The following is a 15028-nucleotide window of genomic DNA, read 5'->3' as shown; positions in this document are numbered from 1 at the left end:
AAAAGCAAATAAGCAACCCATCTTTCAGGGCTCCCCTCTCCTCACCACCAAGAGTGGCTCAAGTTTTGCATGGCCAAGCCCCTTCCAACCTCGCCCTGCACCCACTACCTCAGCCCCTTCTCTTCCTCTTGCCTATTTCATCCAGCTACACACTTGCTGCAGGGCACTTGATTATGCTGTTCCCTCTACCCTAACCCCTTGGCTTGGATAGACCCTTTCATTGCATAGTTCCTTCTCTCTGTCACCTCCTCAGGAATGCTTTCCCTGGGCTGAGACGACTCTGGAGTTGGACAGGCCTGGGTTTGAGGGACTCTGCCTTTCTAGGCTTATTTGCTCATTGGTATAGCAGATGCTCATCAGGCAAGGGAGGTGCAGCCCAGACCTGGGATGGTTGCCCTATCCCAGGGAACTATTTTGGGAAGTTCACAGCTTGCTCCTCACACCTTGCTTCTCAGAAGCTAATAATGGCAGTGCCTGAGTGGCTGTGGGTAGGTGACAAGGAATTAGGGCCAGCTGACCCAGGCAGACCCAGTCTAGGCCATGTGGGGGGCTGAGCAGAGCTGAGCTGGATTGGGAGGCCCTGCCTGGCTCAGTGGTAGGTTCTGAATCCTCATCATCCCCTCAGATCACCCAGCCCACCCAATGGTCCTGAATTCAGCTGCCCAGTGGGCTCACAGAACAGGATACTCGAGTCAGTAGGATTCCCAGGTTTGTTTATTCACTTTATAACCACTTATATCAGTTATCAGGCACTTGTTCTAGGCCTGGCCTGGGCCAGACTCAGGTATATAACAGGCCCTGACTTCATGGAGCCTAGGACCTCTTCAGTTGTAGCCTGATGAAACCACATATAGCATAACCCCCAGAGCACATCAAAATGCAGACTCTAAGACTCTGATCCAGACCTAATGAATGAGTCCTGGCCCCAGTGTTGCTGTTGTTAGGTTCTGTTGAGCCAGTTCCAAATCATAAGCAACACTGTGTACAACAGAACAAAACACTGCCTGATCCTGGCCATCCTCACAATCGTTGCTGTGTTTGATCCCATTGTTGCAACCACTATGTCAATCGATCTCATTGAAAGTCTCTTTTTCACTGACCCTCTGTTTTACCAAACATGATGTCTTTTCCAGGGACTAGTTCCTCCTGATAATAGTCCAAAACAATTGAAACAAACTCTTGCCATGTCACTTCTAAGGAGCGTTCTTATACAGATTTGTTTGTTCTTCTGTTAGTCAATAGTATATTCACTATTCTTCGCCAACACCATAATTCAAAGCCATCACTTCTTCTTTGGATTTCCTTATGCATTGTCCAACTTTCATGTGCATATGAGGTGATTGAAAATATCATGGCTTGGGTCAGGCACACTTTAGTCCTCAAAGTAACATCTTTGCTTTTTAACACTTTGAAGAGGTCTTTTGCAGTAGATTTGCCCAAAGCAATACATCGTTTGACAAGTAAAACCCAGAGATCTGCATTTTCTACAAGCTGATTCTGATTCTGATGTTCTGCAAAGTCAGAGAATCATTGTTTAATGGGCAAGACAGACAAGAAACCAGTTACAATCTAGTGTGATCAGTGCTGAGGTAGGAAGGGGGATGCAACTGTGGAAGCCCAGTGGAGGCCCCTCACCTATTTGAGGAAACCTGTAGGAACAAACACTTTTGAGTTGGCCTTGGTCAGGTAAAGTGGGGCTGAAGGGGTAGTGCATTCCAGGCAGGAGGCCAGCATGTGCAAAGCTTAGGAGACAAGAGGAAGCCAAACAGCTTAGCTGGACTGCCAGCAATTCAATCAGGCTAGAGAGGGAGTGGCATTAGGAGAGGGCAAGATGGGTGGGAAGGTGCAGCTCTTTATGCAGGGCCAGAAAAGAATGTTTTTGGGAAACAGGTGTAGGTGGAAAAGAGACTTGTTTAAAATGCTCCCAAGTCTTATTAAGTAGCATAAACGTGACTGAATCAGTGTTTGTTGAATGAATGAAAGGAGTCCTTAACTTCATTACGCTTTCAATTGGAGCGTCAACTAAGCCTCTATTCTACAGAAGTGAATACTGTGCTCCCTAGGAGCTCTGGTAGCATAGTGCCTAAGGCACTGGACTGCTACTAGCAGTTCAAACCCACCAGCCGCTCCCGGGAAGGAAGATGGGGCAATCTACTTCCTAGTGATGTTGTTGTTTGTTGTTATTTGCCGTCGAGTCGGCCCCGACTCCTAGCGACCCCTCCTTGGGTTTCCGAGGCAGTATCACTACGGAAGTAGGATTGCCCAACCTTCCTTCCGAGGAGTGGCTGGTGGGTTTAAACCGCCAGCCTTCTGGTTAGCAGTCAAGTGCTTTAGCCACTATGCTACCAGAGCTACTGCCTCGGAAACCCAAGGAGGGGTTGCTATGAGTCGGGTCCGACTGGATGGCACATTAACAACAACTGTGTTCCCTGCCCTGGGAGTTCCTTCCGTCACCCCATTCACCCTACGCATTTTTCTTCTTCTTTTTATTTTTGATGTGGTGAGCTATATACATTATTATTATTATTTTTTAACCAATTCAACCAGATAATTTTAACAAAACAGTTGTCTGCTTTGTGTGCTTTTCTGCCGGTCAGAAAATGGCAGAGAACAGCTAAGTCCCTGGGACTTTGGCCTTAGTTTACTAATATGAAGTGGTTCAACCCAGATCCCATCCTGCCGAGGTAGCACCTCTGCTTTGAGCATGCGTTCTGACCGGCACTCAGGTCCCGCCAACCCCAGGCAAGTTCCAGATACAGGAGAGTCTTTACTCCCGGCCACAGGTCCCATCCAAACCAAAGCTCCCACCAAAGTCCAACACGCCCCCCAAGCTAGCACCTGATTGGTCCGCCCTGCCCACATTTCGAGCCGGCCTCACCTTCTGAATGGCAGTTCTACTCTCCGGTCTGTCCCGTAACCTTCCCCCTTTCTGATTGGCCAGGCACCGACCTGCGCTCGCCTTGGATTGGGCACCGGCTTGGTCGGTTCGCAGGCTCCTAGGTGCCCCGCTCTCTGATTCGTCGTTTGGGCCAGCCCCACAGCCTACACGCTGAATGGTTGCGCTGCTACTTGTATCTACCTCTGATTGGGTGCGCGGCGCCTCCCCGGCGTGATAGGTCAGGACCACCGCCCCCTTGGCTCCCCATTGGCTGCTCGGCGAAGCCCGGTCTCCGGGTAAGATGGCAGCGGACGGACAGTGCTCGCTCCCTGCTTCATGGCGGCCAGTGACCCTCACCCACGTCGAATATCCTGCAGGTAACAGGCGGCCCCGGCTCCGAGAACGCCTTGCCGGGACCATCCCCTCAGCCACGGGCGCTCCGACCCGCGCGAGCCTGAGAAGAGGGCGCAGGGAGACTCGGGTGGGAACTGTCAAATAGTGAGCTATGGAGGGGCTCGGCCGGCGCGCGCGCCGCGCAGGCGCATTGGTGCGGCGATGATCTGGGCGAAATTACCAGCCGCTCGCTCGCGTACTCTGCGGCTGCGCATCTGGGGCGCTCCCCCAGGTCCCTGGGTGCGAGTGGTCTGTAGTGGGTCGCGGGGCTATCGTGATGCGGAAAAGGATCATTGACTTGAACATTGCCCTCTTCTTTCGCCCTTCTCGGAGCCAGGGAGGCCGGACTTTCCTTGGTGTGCAGGGAGTGCCTGTTTCCTTCAAACAGTGCTGTGAATTTGCCTGTAGTAGAAGGAGCTCCCCATTTCTGGGAGTGTGCAAGCTGAGGCCAGGCAGCTATTTATCGCTTGGGTAGCTTCTGGGTGCCACGCCCTGAGCAGAGCGCGGCTTCACAGCAGAGGGCTTGTTAAGGGGCAAGCAGCCTCAGGATCTTGACTTCTGAGGGCTACCATTGAAAAATATCTCTAGAAGTTTAGGGTGTTCCAGTTGAGAGGTCCATTAGCTACCGGAAGGGAGGCGGTCTAGTACAAGTGGTGCAGAACTTGGGCCTTTGAGACACAAGAATTTAGGCTCAAGCTCAGGCTAAGGCCTTGTGCAAGTGACTTTACCACTCTGTGGCTCAGTTACTTCATCTCTAAAATGGATCTAATTTACAGTGCCTCACTCAGGTGGCGTGAGAATCAGGGTAACACAAGGCATGAGACATGCCTAGTGCACTTAAGTAAACATTCAACAATAACTACAGTTAATATTATTTCACCTTCTCAGGGCCCTGTGAAGCCTACCTTTCTCTCCCTGGGTAGGATGGTGGGGGTGCAAGGTGAGTCCTGGTTGCCCTAGGAAGAGCCTGCTTCTGCTGTTCTCATAGACAGAGGTGTGAGAACCTGGGCCTGCTGCAGACCTCAAGGCTGGTGGCCAGGGATCTTTGACCCTGGGTGTTCTGGGTTATACTGGAGAGGGGGTGGCCCGGACAGGTGCTGATCTCTTCCTGCCTGCCCGCCCACCATTCATTCATTCAGCCAACATTCACTGAGCCCTTGAGTGCCAGGCCCCAGACTGGCACAGGCCGAATATGTCCCTACCCTCCTGGGCTGTGAGAAACCTCCACTTTATAAGACAGAAACTGAGACCTGGGGAAGGAGGAGACTTGGCTAAGGCCTCAGCACTTCTGTGACCTCCCCTCTCTGGCTTCAGAGTAGCTGCTTGTAATGCACATAGTCTAACAAGAAAGGAAGGAATCCGTACTGCAAGCAACATGACACAGGCTGTGATGAGGGACTCTTTGCAGGTACTATGGATGCCCAGAGGAGGGACCTGGCTGAGTCTGGAGGCATCTGGTGAATACCAGTTTCCTGCACACTCCTATGCCCCCCTGCACTTCTCCCTCTTACCCTTCATCACACTGGTAGTTGCTTCACCCATCTATTCACTTAATGTAGTTTTGCAGCCCAGTTAAGTGCCAAGTGCTGCGCTTGGTTTGTGGGGTAGAGCAGAGTGTAAAAAGACCCTACTACTTCTCTTACGGAATATGGAGGGAGAGACCAACTTCAGCCCAGTATCTGCACTGATGACGAGTGTTACCATGAACGATGCTCTGGTTACAGATCACTGCCAGACTGAGAGCTCCACCCACGGTGGCAGGGACTGTACCTGCCTTTTTTTTTTTTTTTTGCTACTGTGGTGGATACTTTATGTATGTTTGTCGCAGTGACCCAGACAGCATCCCAGGTAGGGGAAACTGTGTGCAAAGATCTAGAAGTAGGACAGAGCACGGTGCGTTCAGGAGCTAATGTTAGGTCCCTGGAACTGGAGCAGAAGATGGGAGAAGCAGGGCCAGGACTGTGTAGGACTTGATAAGCTGGGCTGAGTTTGGACTTAGCCCAAGAATAGTAAGAGCCAGGAAGGGGCTTGCATCAGAGAACGGCTAGGGTAGAACTGCTGACGATATCTGCAGGAATGGACTAGAGTGATCCTGACTGTGGGATGGGCCATGTAGATGGCCAAATGTTCAGGGGAGCCAGCCACCCCCTGTCCTCACAGCCCAGTGCCTTGGAGTCAGCCAAGAGACCCAGTATCTCAGGGCTGGAAGGGGCTAGGCCATTGTATGAATGGGCAGACAGCCCCAGAAAAAGTAGGGCCTTGCCCAGTGTTACCTCTTCACCCAGGGGGCCCAGTTGATGTTACCCAGGTGGATGCCCAGTTCTTCCAGGCCAATTCTAAGCCAGTACTAGCTTGGGTAGGTGGAGGTGAGGCCTGGTATGTGTGCCTATCTCTTCAGGCTTGGGATCTGGACTCAGCCGTGCAAGGGCACCTTCCCTGATGCCTGTGTGAGGTCAGGCTGGTGGTAAGAGCCATTTGCCACACTGAGTCCTCTCAACATGGAAGTATGTTGGTTACCAGGCACTGAGCTGGCCATCTCACAGTCCCCATCTCATCAAATGCTCACACAGCCATAGGAAATAGGCACTAATAGTCCCATTTTACAGGCGAGAAAGTTGAGACTAAGGGAGGTGAAGTCCTGGCCTGAGGCCATGCAGCCAGCAAGTACTGGCCCGAGACCTGAACTGTGCCATCTCAGCCCAGAGTAACCATATAGCTGCTCAGCCTCAAATGTGGAGGGCAGTCTTTGGACTTAGGCTTAGCCCTGCCCTTGGGCAGGGGGAAAGTGGCTTTCACCTCTCAGTCTCTCAAAAGCACCAGTGTTCTTCACACTGCCTCTGTTCTAGGCCTGTTAGGAGAGTAAAAAACGGGTAACTAGACCCATTTCTTGCCAGTGGAGAGATGGCTGCTTGGCAAAGTCCAGTCTGCAGGTAATCTCCCTGGAGGCCCAGAGTTCAGCTACAGCAGCCCCAGCAGGTAGCCTCTGTGTACGGAGGCTGCCCCATGCTCTCCAGGCTGCCTCCCCAGCACACGATCTGGCCTCCAGAGTCAGACCGAGCTGAGTTCAAATCCTGCTTGGCTGGGAGTGATGGGTAAAAAGCCCTGCACCGGACTAGAGACTTGGATTTTATAGTCCATGCCCCCGTCTCACGCTGGCTATGTGACTTTGGGCAAGTCATGCAACCCCTCTGGAACTTAGTTTCTTCATCTATAGAATGGAGATAGTAAAGGCACCTCATGATATGTGAAGTTTTTCATTGTTGTTGTGTGCAGTTAATTCTGACTCATAGCAACCCTATAGCACAGTAGAACTGCCCCCAAAGAGTTCTCTAGGCTGTAAATCTTGATGGGAGCAGGATGCTAGGTCTTTTTTCCCACAGGCGGCTAGTGGGCTTGAACCACTGACCTTTCAGCTAGCAGCGAAGCACATCACGACTGAGCCACCGAGGCTCTTTGTGTGAACTTTAGTGCTTGGTAAACAGATGCTGTCATACTGTGCCTATGACTGAGTTGACAGGGCCAGTTGGCAGACTGAGGTGTTGCTGACGACCTGGCCCTGTACTTCTGGCCCTGCTGGGGACCCCTTTTTGGGCTCAGGCCCTACTTGAATAACAGACTTGCTGGGGACTGGCCCAGGGCTTGAGCCCGCTCACAGGGTCCAGCTCCTTTTCTGTGGATTCTTGTGTTCCAGCCTCATCCCACTCTCCCTGTCTTCTCCAGGTGATCTCTCAGGCCACCTCCTTGCCTACCTGAGCCTCAGCCCTGTGTTTGTCATCGTTGGTTTTGTGACCCTCATCATATTCAAGCGGGAGCTGCACACGGTGAGTCTGCCCCAAATTGCCACCTTCTACCTGCTCCCCAGTAACTCCATCCTAAGAAAGAGGAAGCTGCAATCTCCCAGGTGCTTGCCTTCCCCTTCCCTGCTTCCCCCTTTTTTGAGGTGGATGGAACTTCCTGACTAGTTCCACGTTTGTTTACTGGTTGAACTGGACGGTCCAGTCGGGCCAGGATCCTGGGACTGGGTGGTGGCCAGCAGGCACCCAGAAGCCCAACTGATCGCACCTCTTCCCCAACAGATCTCATTCCTCGGGGGCCTGGCACTGAACGAGGGGGTCAACTGGCTGATCAAACACGTCGTCCAGGAGCCACGGCCCTGTGGAGGTAGGACCTGGTCCAGAGGGACTAGGGGGTCCCCCGGGTCAAGGCATTACTTGGATGCCTAAATCCTCCCATGATGCCCTGCTCTCCTTTCTCTCCCAGGCCCCCACACTGCAGTGAACACCAAGTACGGGATGCCCTCTAGCCATTCCCAGTTTATGTGGTTCTTCTCTGTCTACTCCTTCCTTTTCCTGTATTTAAGGTGAGCTTTTGCCCTGCCCTGGGTGGCAGGGTTGTGTGTGTGCCAGGGGTCACTGTTAGCCCCTAGGACTCCCTCTGGGGCTTGGCCTCCCCTAGGGGTGGGAGGAGCTGGAGCCAAGTTAGAAGGTGCCCAGGGATTATCTGGATGGGGCCAGGGGCTATTTGGGAGACCCAACTCCAGGCTGTGGGCTGAGGCCTTCTGATGGGCCTGTTTTCCCAGAATGCACCAAACGAACAACGCCAGGTTCCTGGACTTGCTGTGGAGGCACGTGCTCTCCCTGGGTCTCCTCACTGCAGCCTTTCTAGTCTCCTACAGCAGGTACAGAGGAAGGGAAAGCCTCCCCGATACATACCTTGTCCACTTGGGGCCTTTCTGGATTCTTGGTCTCAGTTGGAGTCCCCAGGGTAGACCCTAGTCCCAGAGCCTGTAGGGCAGGGCTGGGGCCAGAGTCTCAGCCTCTGGCTTTAGAGGCACTAGGCTCCAGCTGCCCTTTCCAGCCCAGCCTTTACTCTTTCTTCCCAGCTGAGCTCAAGGTCCTGGGGACACCTTCACGTTTTAGCCACCTGTTCCCAGAGTCCTGGAGAAGCCCCTTGCAGATGACCTCAGAATTCAAGGGCTGGATGGAAGAGAGGCAGATCCCAGCTGAGCCACCCTCCCCCCTCACTTCTAGAGACAGAGGAGCAGCGGTTGGAGCACAGCTCCCTGCCTCCTTCCAGAAGTAGCTTTGAGGCTCTTGTTCACAGGACCCTGTGTCCTATCTGTGTGTGTCTCCACATGTGTGCACACAGGTCCCTGGGAAGCTGGAACGTGGGCGTGGGGGATTGTGGAGACCTGTCTCTGGTTGGCTCTCATGAGCTTCCCTTCTGGCCTTGGCCCAGGGTCTACTTGCTATACCACAGCTGGAGCCAGGTGTTCTATGGGGGCATCGCCGGGAGCCTCATGGCCATCGCCTGGTTCATCTTCACCCAGGAGGTCCTCACCCCACTGTTCCCCAGGATAGCAGCCTGGTAACTGCCTCCTGCCCCTGTTGCTGCCCCTCCTGCCTTCCTGGGTACCAGGGCCCCTGTTCCTTCCTGCAGATGGGGCCATCAATAGGGGGACCCATGTGTCTTGACCCCAGCCACAGCCTCCCTGGCAGGGCCCTAGTGCCCCGGTTCTGGTGAGGTCCACTTGCTTGGCTTCCACCTCTTCCACAGGGTTGGCTGCAGAGATGTGGGGAAGGAGGGGTTCCTCAAGCCCAGAAGGAAGGGTCTCATCCTCTGTCCTTGAGTAGGCTCTCAGGGACTTGGAAAACTGCCCCAAGACTTGTTGGGCTGTGTGTACCATGGGGTGGTGCCTTTGCTTAAGATGACCCAGGTGACATGACTGGTTCACTCGTGGCTTTGGGGGTTTCAGGCCAGGCGAAGACTTCCTGGGCAGTGGGGCGAGGGGCAGCACTGGTGCCAGGCACTGACTGGGGCGTCTGGTGTGGTGACCGTCTTTTGCCCTGATGTAGCCCTTCCTTTCTGGGCATCTCTTTCCAGGCCTGTCTCTGAATTCTTCCTAATCCGAGACACAAGCCTCATTCCCAACGTGCTCTGGTTTGAGTACACAGTAACCCGGGCAGAAGCCAGGTGAGTTTGAGGGGCCCAGCTCTAGGTCTGTCCCTGCCTCCTTGGAGAGGGTTCCTCAAGAGCCAGGTACTTGCTTAAGCACTTTCCTCTCGTTGCCTCATTGAATCTTCTTATGGCCCCCATTTTATAGGTGGGAGTTCTGGGGCTCAGAGGGAAGGAAGTCTCCTGCCTGAGGTTTGGCAGCTAGTGAGTGGGGAGGTGTGTCTTGAACGTGTGTCTTGAACCTAGGCTGCCTGGCCATAGCCTGTGCTTTTCACCTCTATGACCTGGAAACAGAGACCAGGGCAGCGTGGATGCCCAGGGTGCCTGTGTGCACCCTTGGAGTTGTTTAGTCCAGACATCTTTTTATAGATAGGTAAACTGAGGCACAGTGAATTGGGGGCCAGCCATGGTTGCACAGCTGGACTTTGGAGTCTCCTGACTCACGTTCTGCTGGTCCCCTTACCCTAAGTCCTGGGTGAGGCACCCAAAGGAGTGAGGAGAGGGGTGGCTTCTCCCAGAATTCAGAGGGCACCTGAGGTGAGCTTAGGCTCCAGAGCGTGGAAGAGGAAGCTCAGGCCCTGGGAGGTTTTCCAAGGAGCTGGTGAGAGGAGCCATGGGGTGGGGCAGGCTGGGATGAGACCATTGCAGCAGCCAGGAAATGTGTTTAGTGCATCATGGTCCCAATTATCCTAATGAGCTTAAGAGTAAAGCCACGGATCCATGAGAAAAGGGGATTTGAGCGGGTTAGGGCAGGGCAGTTCCATTAGTGGTGGAAAGGCCCCAGCTGGCTTCAGCTGAGTACTTCCCCTGGTCCCGAGAGTGGCCAGCCCCACCCTGCCCTGCCCTGCCCTGCCTGGCTGGCTGCCACCAGCCTTCATTTACCAGCATCTCAGTGTGTTTTCACTCTTTGCCAGGCTTTGTGCTGGGCTTAAGTGCAGAGTGACATAGCCACCATCCCTGCCCTTGTGGTGCTCCTATCAGGCAGGGCAGACAGATGTGACCAGATGGTGACACAAGGAATGATACGCCTACCTGATGAGTGCCGTGGAGCGAGGCCTAGGGCCTCGAGAACTTGTGACAGGGGGAGACACGATGTGGGAGTAGAGTCAGGGACAGGCTTCATAAGAGAAAACAGACCCAAACAGTGCAGAGGAAGAGAAGGCCAGCTGAAGTTGGGGGCTGGCAGGAGAGTGTTCTCAGCAGAGGGAACAGCATATGCAGTACTCCTGAGGCAGGACGAAGCCCAGTGAATCCACCAACGGACAGAGCCTGTGTGGCTGGAACCAGAGAGCCAGGGGGTAGGGTGAGATGGGGCCAGACCACGCACGGTCTTATGGGTCTCTGTTATGTGACCCATATTTTAACTATGGGACCCTAGATAAGCCCCTTTCTACTCTCTGGGCCTCGGCCAACCTCCCCTGAAAATATGAGCGATCATCCCTGCTCTCGTAAAATTCCTGGCCTATCATGGATGTAGTCACACCACCAAACCTCAAATCCCCATCCATAACCTCCATTGGTAGTTGTCCTATCTTTGCTTGCATACTTTCTGAAGGGAGTTCAGTATCTTATGGTAATTCTGTTTTGGTTGTTAATAATAGAACCCCACTTGTGTGAGTTTATATGTGAAGGGGAACTTCTCATAGTTAGTTGGAACCCAGCAAGGTTTCTTTTGCCTGTTTTCTCATCTTGATCCACCCTCCCCACACCTGACCACATGGCCTTCAGGGCTGAGATCTATGATGAAGGGCTGGCCAAAGTGAGTGACCACCTCTAGGTTCCAAGCCCAATTCTCAGAGCAGGAGCTCTGATTGGCCCAGCAGTTGCCCATTTCATTTGGACTATGGGTAGGGAGGGGACCACTGGGTAGAGGGACTCGGGGTCTGGCTCACTGAGCTCCAGGCATCCTAGAATCTGACCGCTGTTCACATTTTTCAGGAACAGACAGCGCAAGCTGGGGACAAAACTACAGTGACTGGTGGATGTGGCTGGGTCCAGCTTCCAAGTCTGGCCTGCACAATGCCTTGCAGGATGGACAGAATGACGGACAGAGGGATGAGGCAGAGACCTCTACAGACCCAAGTCACCAAGTGGAGCCTTTTTTTTCTTATTTTAATTTTAATGAACAAGTTGGACCAAAAGGCCAAGCCAGCCCCTCAACTGGGACCCTGGAGGGTCTGCTGCCAGGGGCCACAGGGCCAGAGCCCTTCACTGTGCTGCTGCCAGCCCCTGGTCAGGCAGAAAGTACCCTTGGCATGGGCACTAGGGTGTGGGGTAGAGGAGGAGGGCTTGTGCCTCTGGTCTCAGGGCCAGGAAGTCCAGGTGGAGTGAAAAGTACACACTATTTATTTTTTGGTTTTTGTCAAAGGCAGATAGGATTTTGGGGATGAGGCCGTGAGAGACCCTATTCTGCAGTGGCTGGGTTGCACACAGAGGGGCCCGGCTCAGCTTCCCAGGCCCTTTGCCTTGAGCCCAGAACTCCCTGGGCCTGCGAGATGACCTGGGGGACCAGGAGGAGGAAGCCACCCCGTTCCGTCCCTGCCACCATTGCCATTCCAGAACCTCATTCAGTGTTTCCTTGTCTGGGGTGAGTGCCCAGAGAGAGCACACGTCTGGTGGCTGCTATCACTGGGTTCTGTCCCGCATTGATCCTATACCACAAGGGCTTTCTCTGGTCCCCTGTCCCCAAGACAATGGTCCCTTTCTGACAAAAGAGCCTGCACATTGTGGGTGAGCAAACCCAAGCCGTTTACCGCTCTTTTTTGTCCTGCCATCTGGTAGCATTTAGTCTTCATCCCCACTTGAACAAAATGCTAAGGCACTAGGAGCTGGGGTGAGCGGAACAGGGCAGTGGGTGCCTGATGTCCCCCTCCCTTCCCTTGGCGTGCTCTGAACATGTCATTGTCCTTCCTACCCTTCTCCAGTAGGCTGGAACCCACTCAGGTTCACCCTGAAGTCTTGTGTTGGGGCCTGGGCTCACTGATCCGCCACGGAGCCAGCTCAGAGGAGGCTCTTCCTGAAGGGACCAACCTCTAAGTTGCTCTGAGACGAAATTGTGGGGAGGAGAAGCTTTCAGATTGTTAGAGGAGTTTCTAGAACTGAACCAGGCCACTTAAGATCTGTGTTTGAATCCTTTTCTCCCTGTTTTCTTTGTGGAGGTTCCTAATCTGCTGCTGAAGCACAATATTTTGGTGCTTTCTTTTCTCTCATTTGTTAAAGACAGTGTCCAAAAGCCATTCCAGATGCTAGGACCAGGGGCTTATTTCTGGGGAAGGTAGGTCAGTCCCCACATTTCCCTTCCCTCCCCTTCTTATTTTTATTTTTTACTTTTTTGCCTGAGACAAGCCAAGTGTGAGGTGGTTTGATTTAAGAAAAATCATTGAAATTGTTTACTATTGTTTTAAAATAAAATTGTAAACTCTGGCGGCTTGAGCACATGTTGACTCAAACTCATGGGAGGAGGCTGGGGGCAGCTGAAGGTACACATGATGACGAGAATCAAGGATGTGGTTAAGAACATGACATCGTAAGCCTCTCCAAGACATCTAGTCCCCTCCAGCCCTCAAAGCAAAGCAGGGGTTTGAATTGGCTCTGTGGCATTGCCCACCAGGGTTTGTCTAGCCTCTGGGTACATCCATCCCTTCAGTGAGGAAACCTTGCCTCACTGAGATTCAGCATACTACTTCTAGACAGCTGTCAGCATTAGAAGATTTTCCTTCTTTTTGGTTCCAGTCTGCCCCCCTGTGTGGTCCTTGGTGGCCCTGGCTCTGCCCTTAGTAAATCTCATTCCTTCTTTCATGTGCACTGGGGACAACCAGCTTCTCCTCCCTAAACTTCCTCCAGGATAAACATCCCCTCTTTGTTTAATTCAATGTTTGTTGAGTGTATGGCTGGATTACTATCTCCCTTTGAAAAAGTCACTGCAAACTGAGCTGGGTGTTTGGAGGCCTTGTAGGAGTAAGAGGAACACAAGTGAAACCCCAGAGCTGGCCCAAGGTGGGAAGTCTAATCTTTCCTCCATCATTAAGTGGAGATGCAAATGAGCTACATCCTCAGGGTCAGGATGAATCAGAAGTAATCTCTTCCTCACATGGGCCTGAAAACTGGGCTCAGGTCTCCCAAGTGGTCCATGATATTGCTAGATGCCCTCGAGTTGGTTCTGACAGAATGAAACACTGCCCAGTCTTGTGTCACCCTCACAGTTTTGGCTGTGATTGAGCCCATTGTTGCAGCTACTGTGTCAACCCGTCTCATTGAGGGTCTTCCCTTGATGTTCTTCAGGGACTGGTCCCTCCTGATAACATACGTGAAATGAAGTCTCGCATCCTCACTTCCAAGGAGCATTCTGGCTGTACTTCTTCCAAGATAAATGTTTGTTGTTTGGCAGCCCATGGTATAGTCAATATTTTTTTTGAAATTCAGTTAAGGTGACCTCAGATGGTTATGATCCCATGTATGTGGCCAAGACAAACCCCTGGAGGAAGGAACCTTTATCCTAGACTTTATACAAATAACTTGTAAATAACGTAACCAAAATAGAGACAAAGATGACCAGATCCGAAAGGCAGTAAGACACCATGAGTACCAGCAGAAACAACAGACAATAGAAACAGTCTCAATACTTCAGATGATGGAATTAATCAGGGACAAAATGCAAAAAACGGCAAAGAGGCCACATGTTCTGACCTCCTCCAATCCACAAGAGGAAGACAGAATTACCATCAATAGGCCAAGGCCTATTACTGCAAGGTCAGACATGCTGCCTCCCTCCAGCTCTTTCTCCAACCGTTCCTCCCAAAGCACCCACCACCTCTCTCCTGGGTTCGATAATGTGCTGCAGTGGCCACGCAGAACTCACAGATTACGGGGTTTATTAGAGAAGCACCAGGCTACAATTCAAGTTCAGGAAAAACGCTTAGTCTCTTTCCCAGCCCACCATCTCTCAGCCAAGTCTCTCACAGTCTCTCCCCCAGCAGTGCATGTCCCTTTGTGTCTTTCCCAACAGCACATGTCTCTTCCAGCAGCACATCTTCCTCAACCAGCAGAGTTCTGCCTCTAGGAGGCCTCCTTTTGAGCTTGGCAGAGTGGCCAAACTAGCCAATCATAGTATCAGAACTCTAAACACCTGAGAGAGAGCCTTCCATAACATTGTGTTGTGCCATGCCCAACAGAAGTAACCCAGGTGGATAACATTTACAATCAGGAGCTCCTCAGTTGCTCATTCCACCACTGAGTTGACAATGACTTATGGGTAGAAAAGCCATACTAAGTAATTTACTACACTGCACAAACTAAATTGTTTTACTATTTCAAAGAAATAAGAGAGAAACTTGAAAATATCTGCAAGGAACAGAAAACACTAAAAGTGGGCTCAGTCTATGTTTAACTTTTTAAGTTTATAACATGCTCAAATTTCAAATGGTATGTAAAATATTTAAGTTTGAAACAGTTCTTTTCTACTCAGTATTTTGCACATACACACAAAATTGAAGCTCTTCTCCTCCATCTTTGGCACCAGGGTCTAGTCACCCTTAGGGTTGCCTCTGGGTCACCCAAGTTCTGGGTCTGCTGTCTTCACTATAGCCAAGTGGTTTGAGATACAGAAATGCCTTCTGAATTTTATGCATGATGCAGTTACTGGAAATTTTATCCAAAGCTACAAGTACGCATTGGCATAACATTCAAACAGTTGGGTTTTCACAAACCCATCCTGCAAAAGTGTCTTGGTGCTTGAACAATGTCTCTTAGAAAGATCAGCACGAGGCTGGTCCCCATGAGGCGGAGGTCAAAGATGTCCCAAAT

The 15028-nt window shown here is 51.9% G+C and overlaps 1 protein-coding gene across 1 annotated transcript; it reads left to right on the top strand.

The window, feature by feature from the left end:
* Nucleotides 1–3179: 3179 nt before the first annotated feature.
* On the top strand, nucleotides 3180–11201 carry DOLPP1 (dolichyldiphosphatase 1). Its single transcript, XM_042781462.1, is given in 9 exon segments — nucleotides 3180–3255; nucleotides 6992–7143; nucleotides 7146–7172; nucleotides 7348–7432; nucleotides 7532–7631; nucleotides 7851–7949; nucleotides 8510–8638; nucleotides 9155–9244; nucleotides 11165–11201. Coding segments are annotated over 9 exon segments (795 nt in total).
* The last annotated feature ends 3827 nt before the right edge of the window (nucleotides 11202–15028 follow it).

The sequence above is a fragment of the Orycteropus afer genome, unplaced genomic scaffold, assembly GCF_000298275.1.
Source record: "Orycteropus afer afer isolate SDZICR_OR568_19922 unplaced genomic scaffold, OryAfe1.0 scaffold00123, whole genome shotgun sequence".
Lineage (NCBI taxonomy): Eukaryota > Metazoa > Chordata > Mammalia > Tubulidentata > Orycteropodidae > Orycteropus > Orycteropus afer.
Note: the sequence above shows the minus strand (reverse complement) of the source record. Positions and strands in the feature narration are given on the sequence as shown.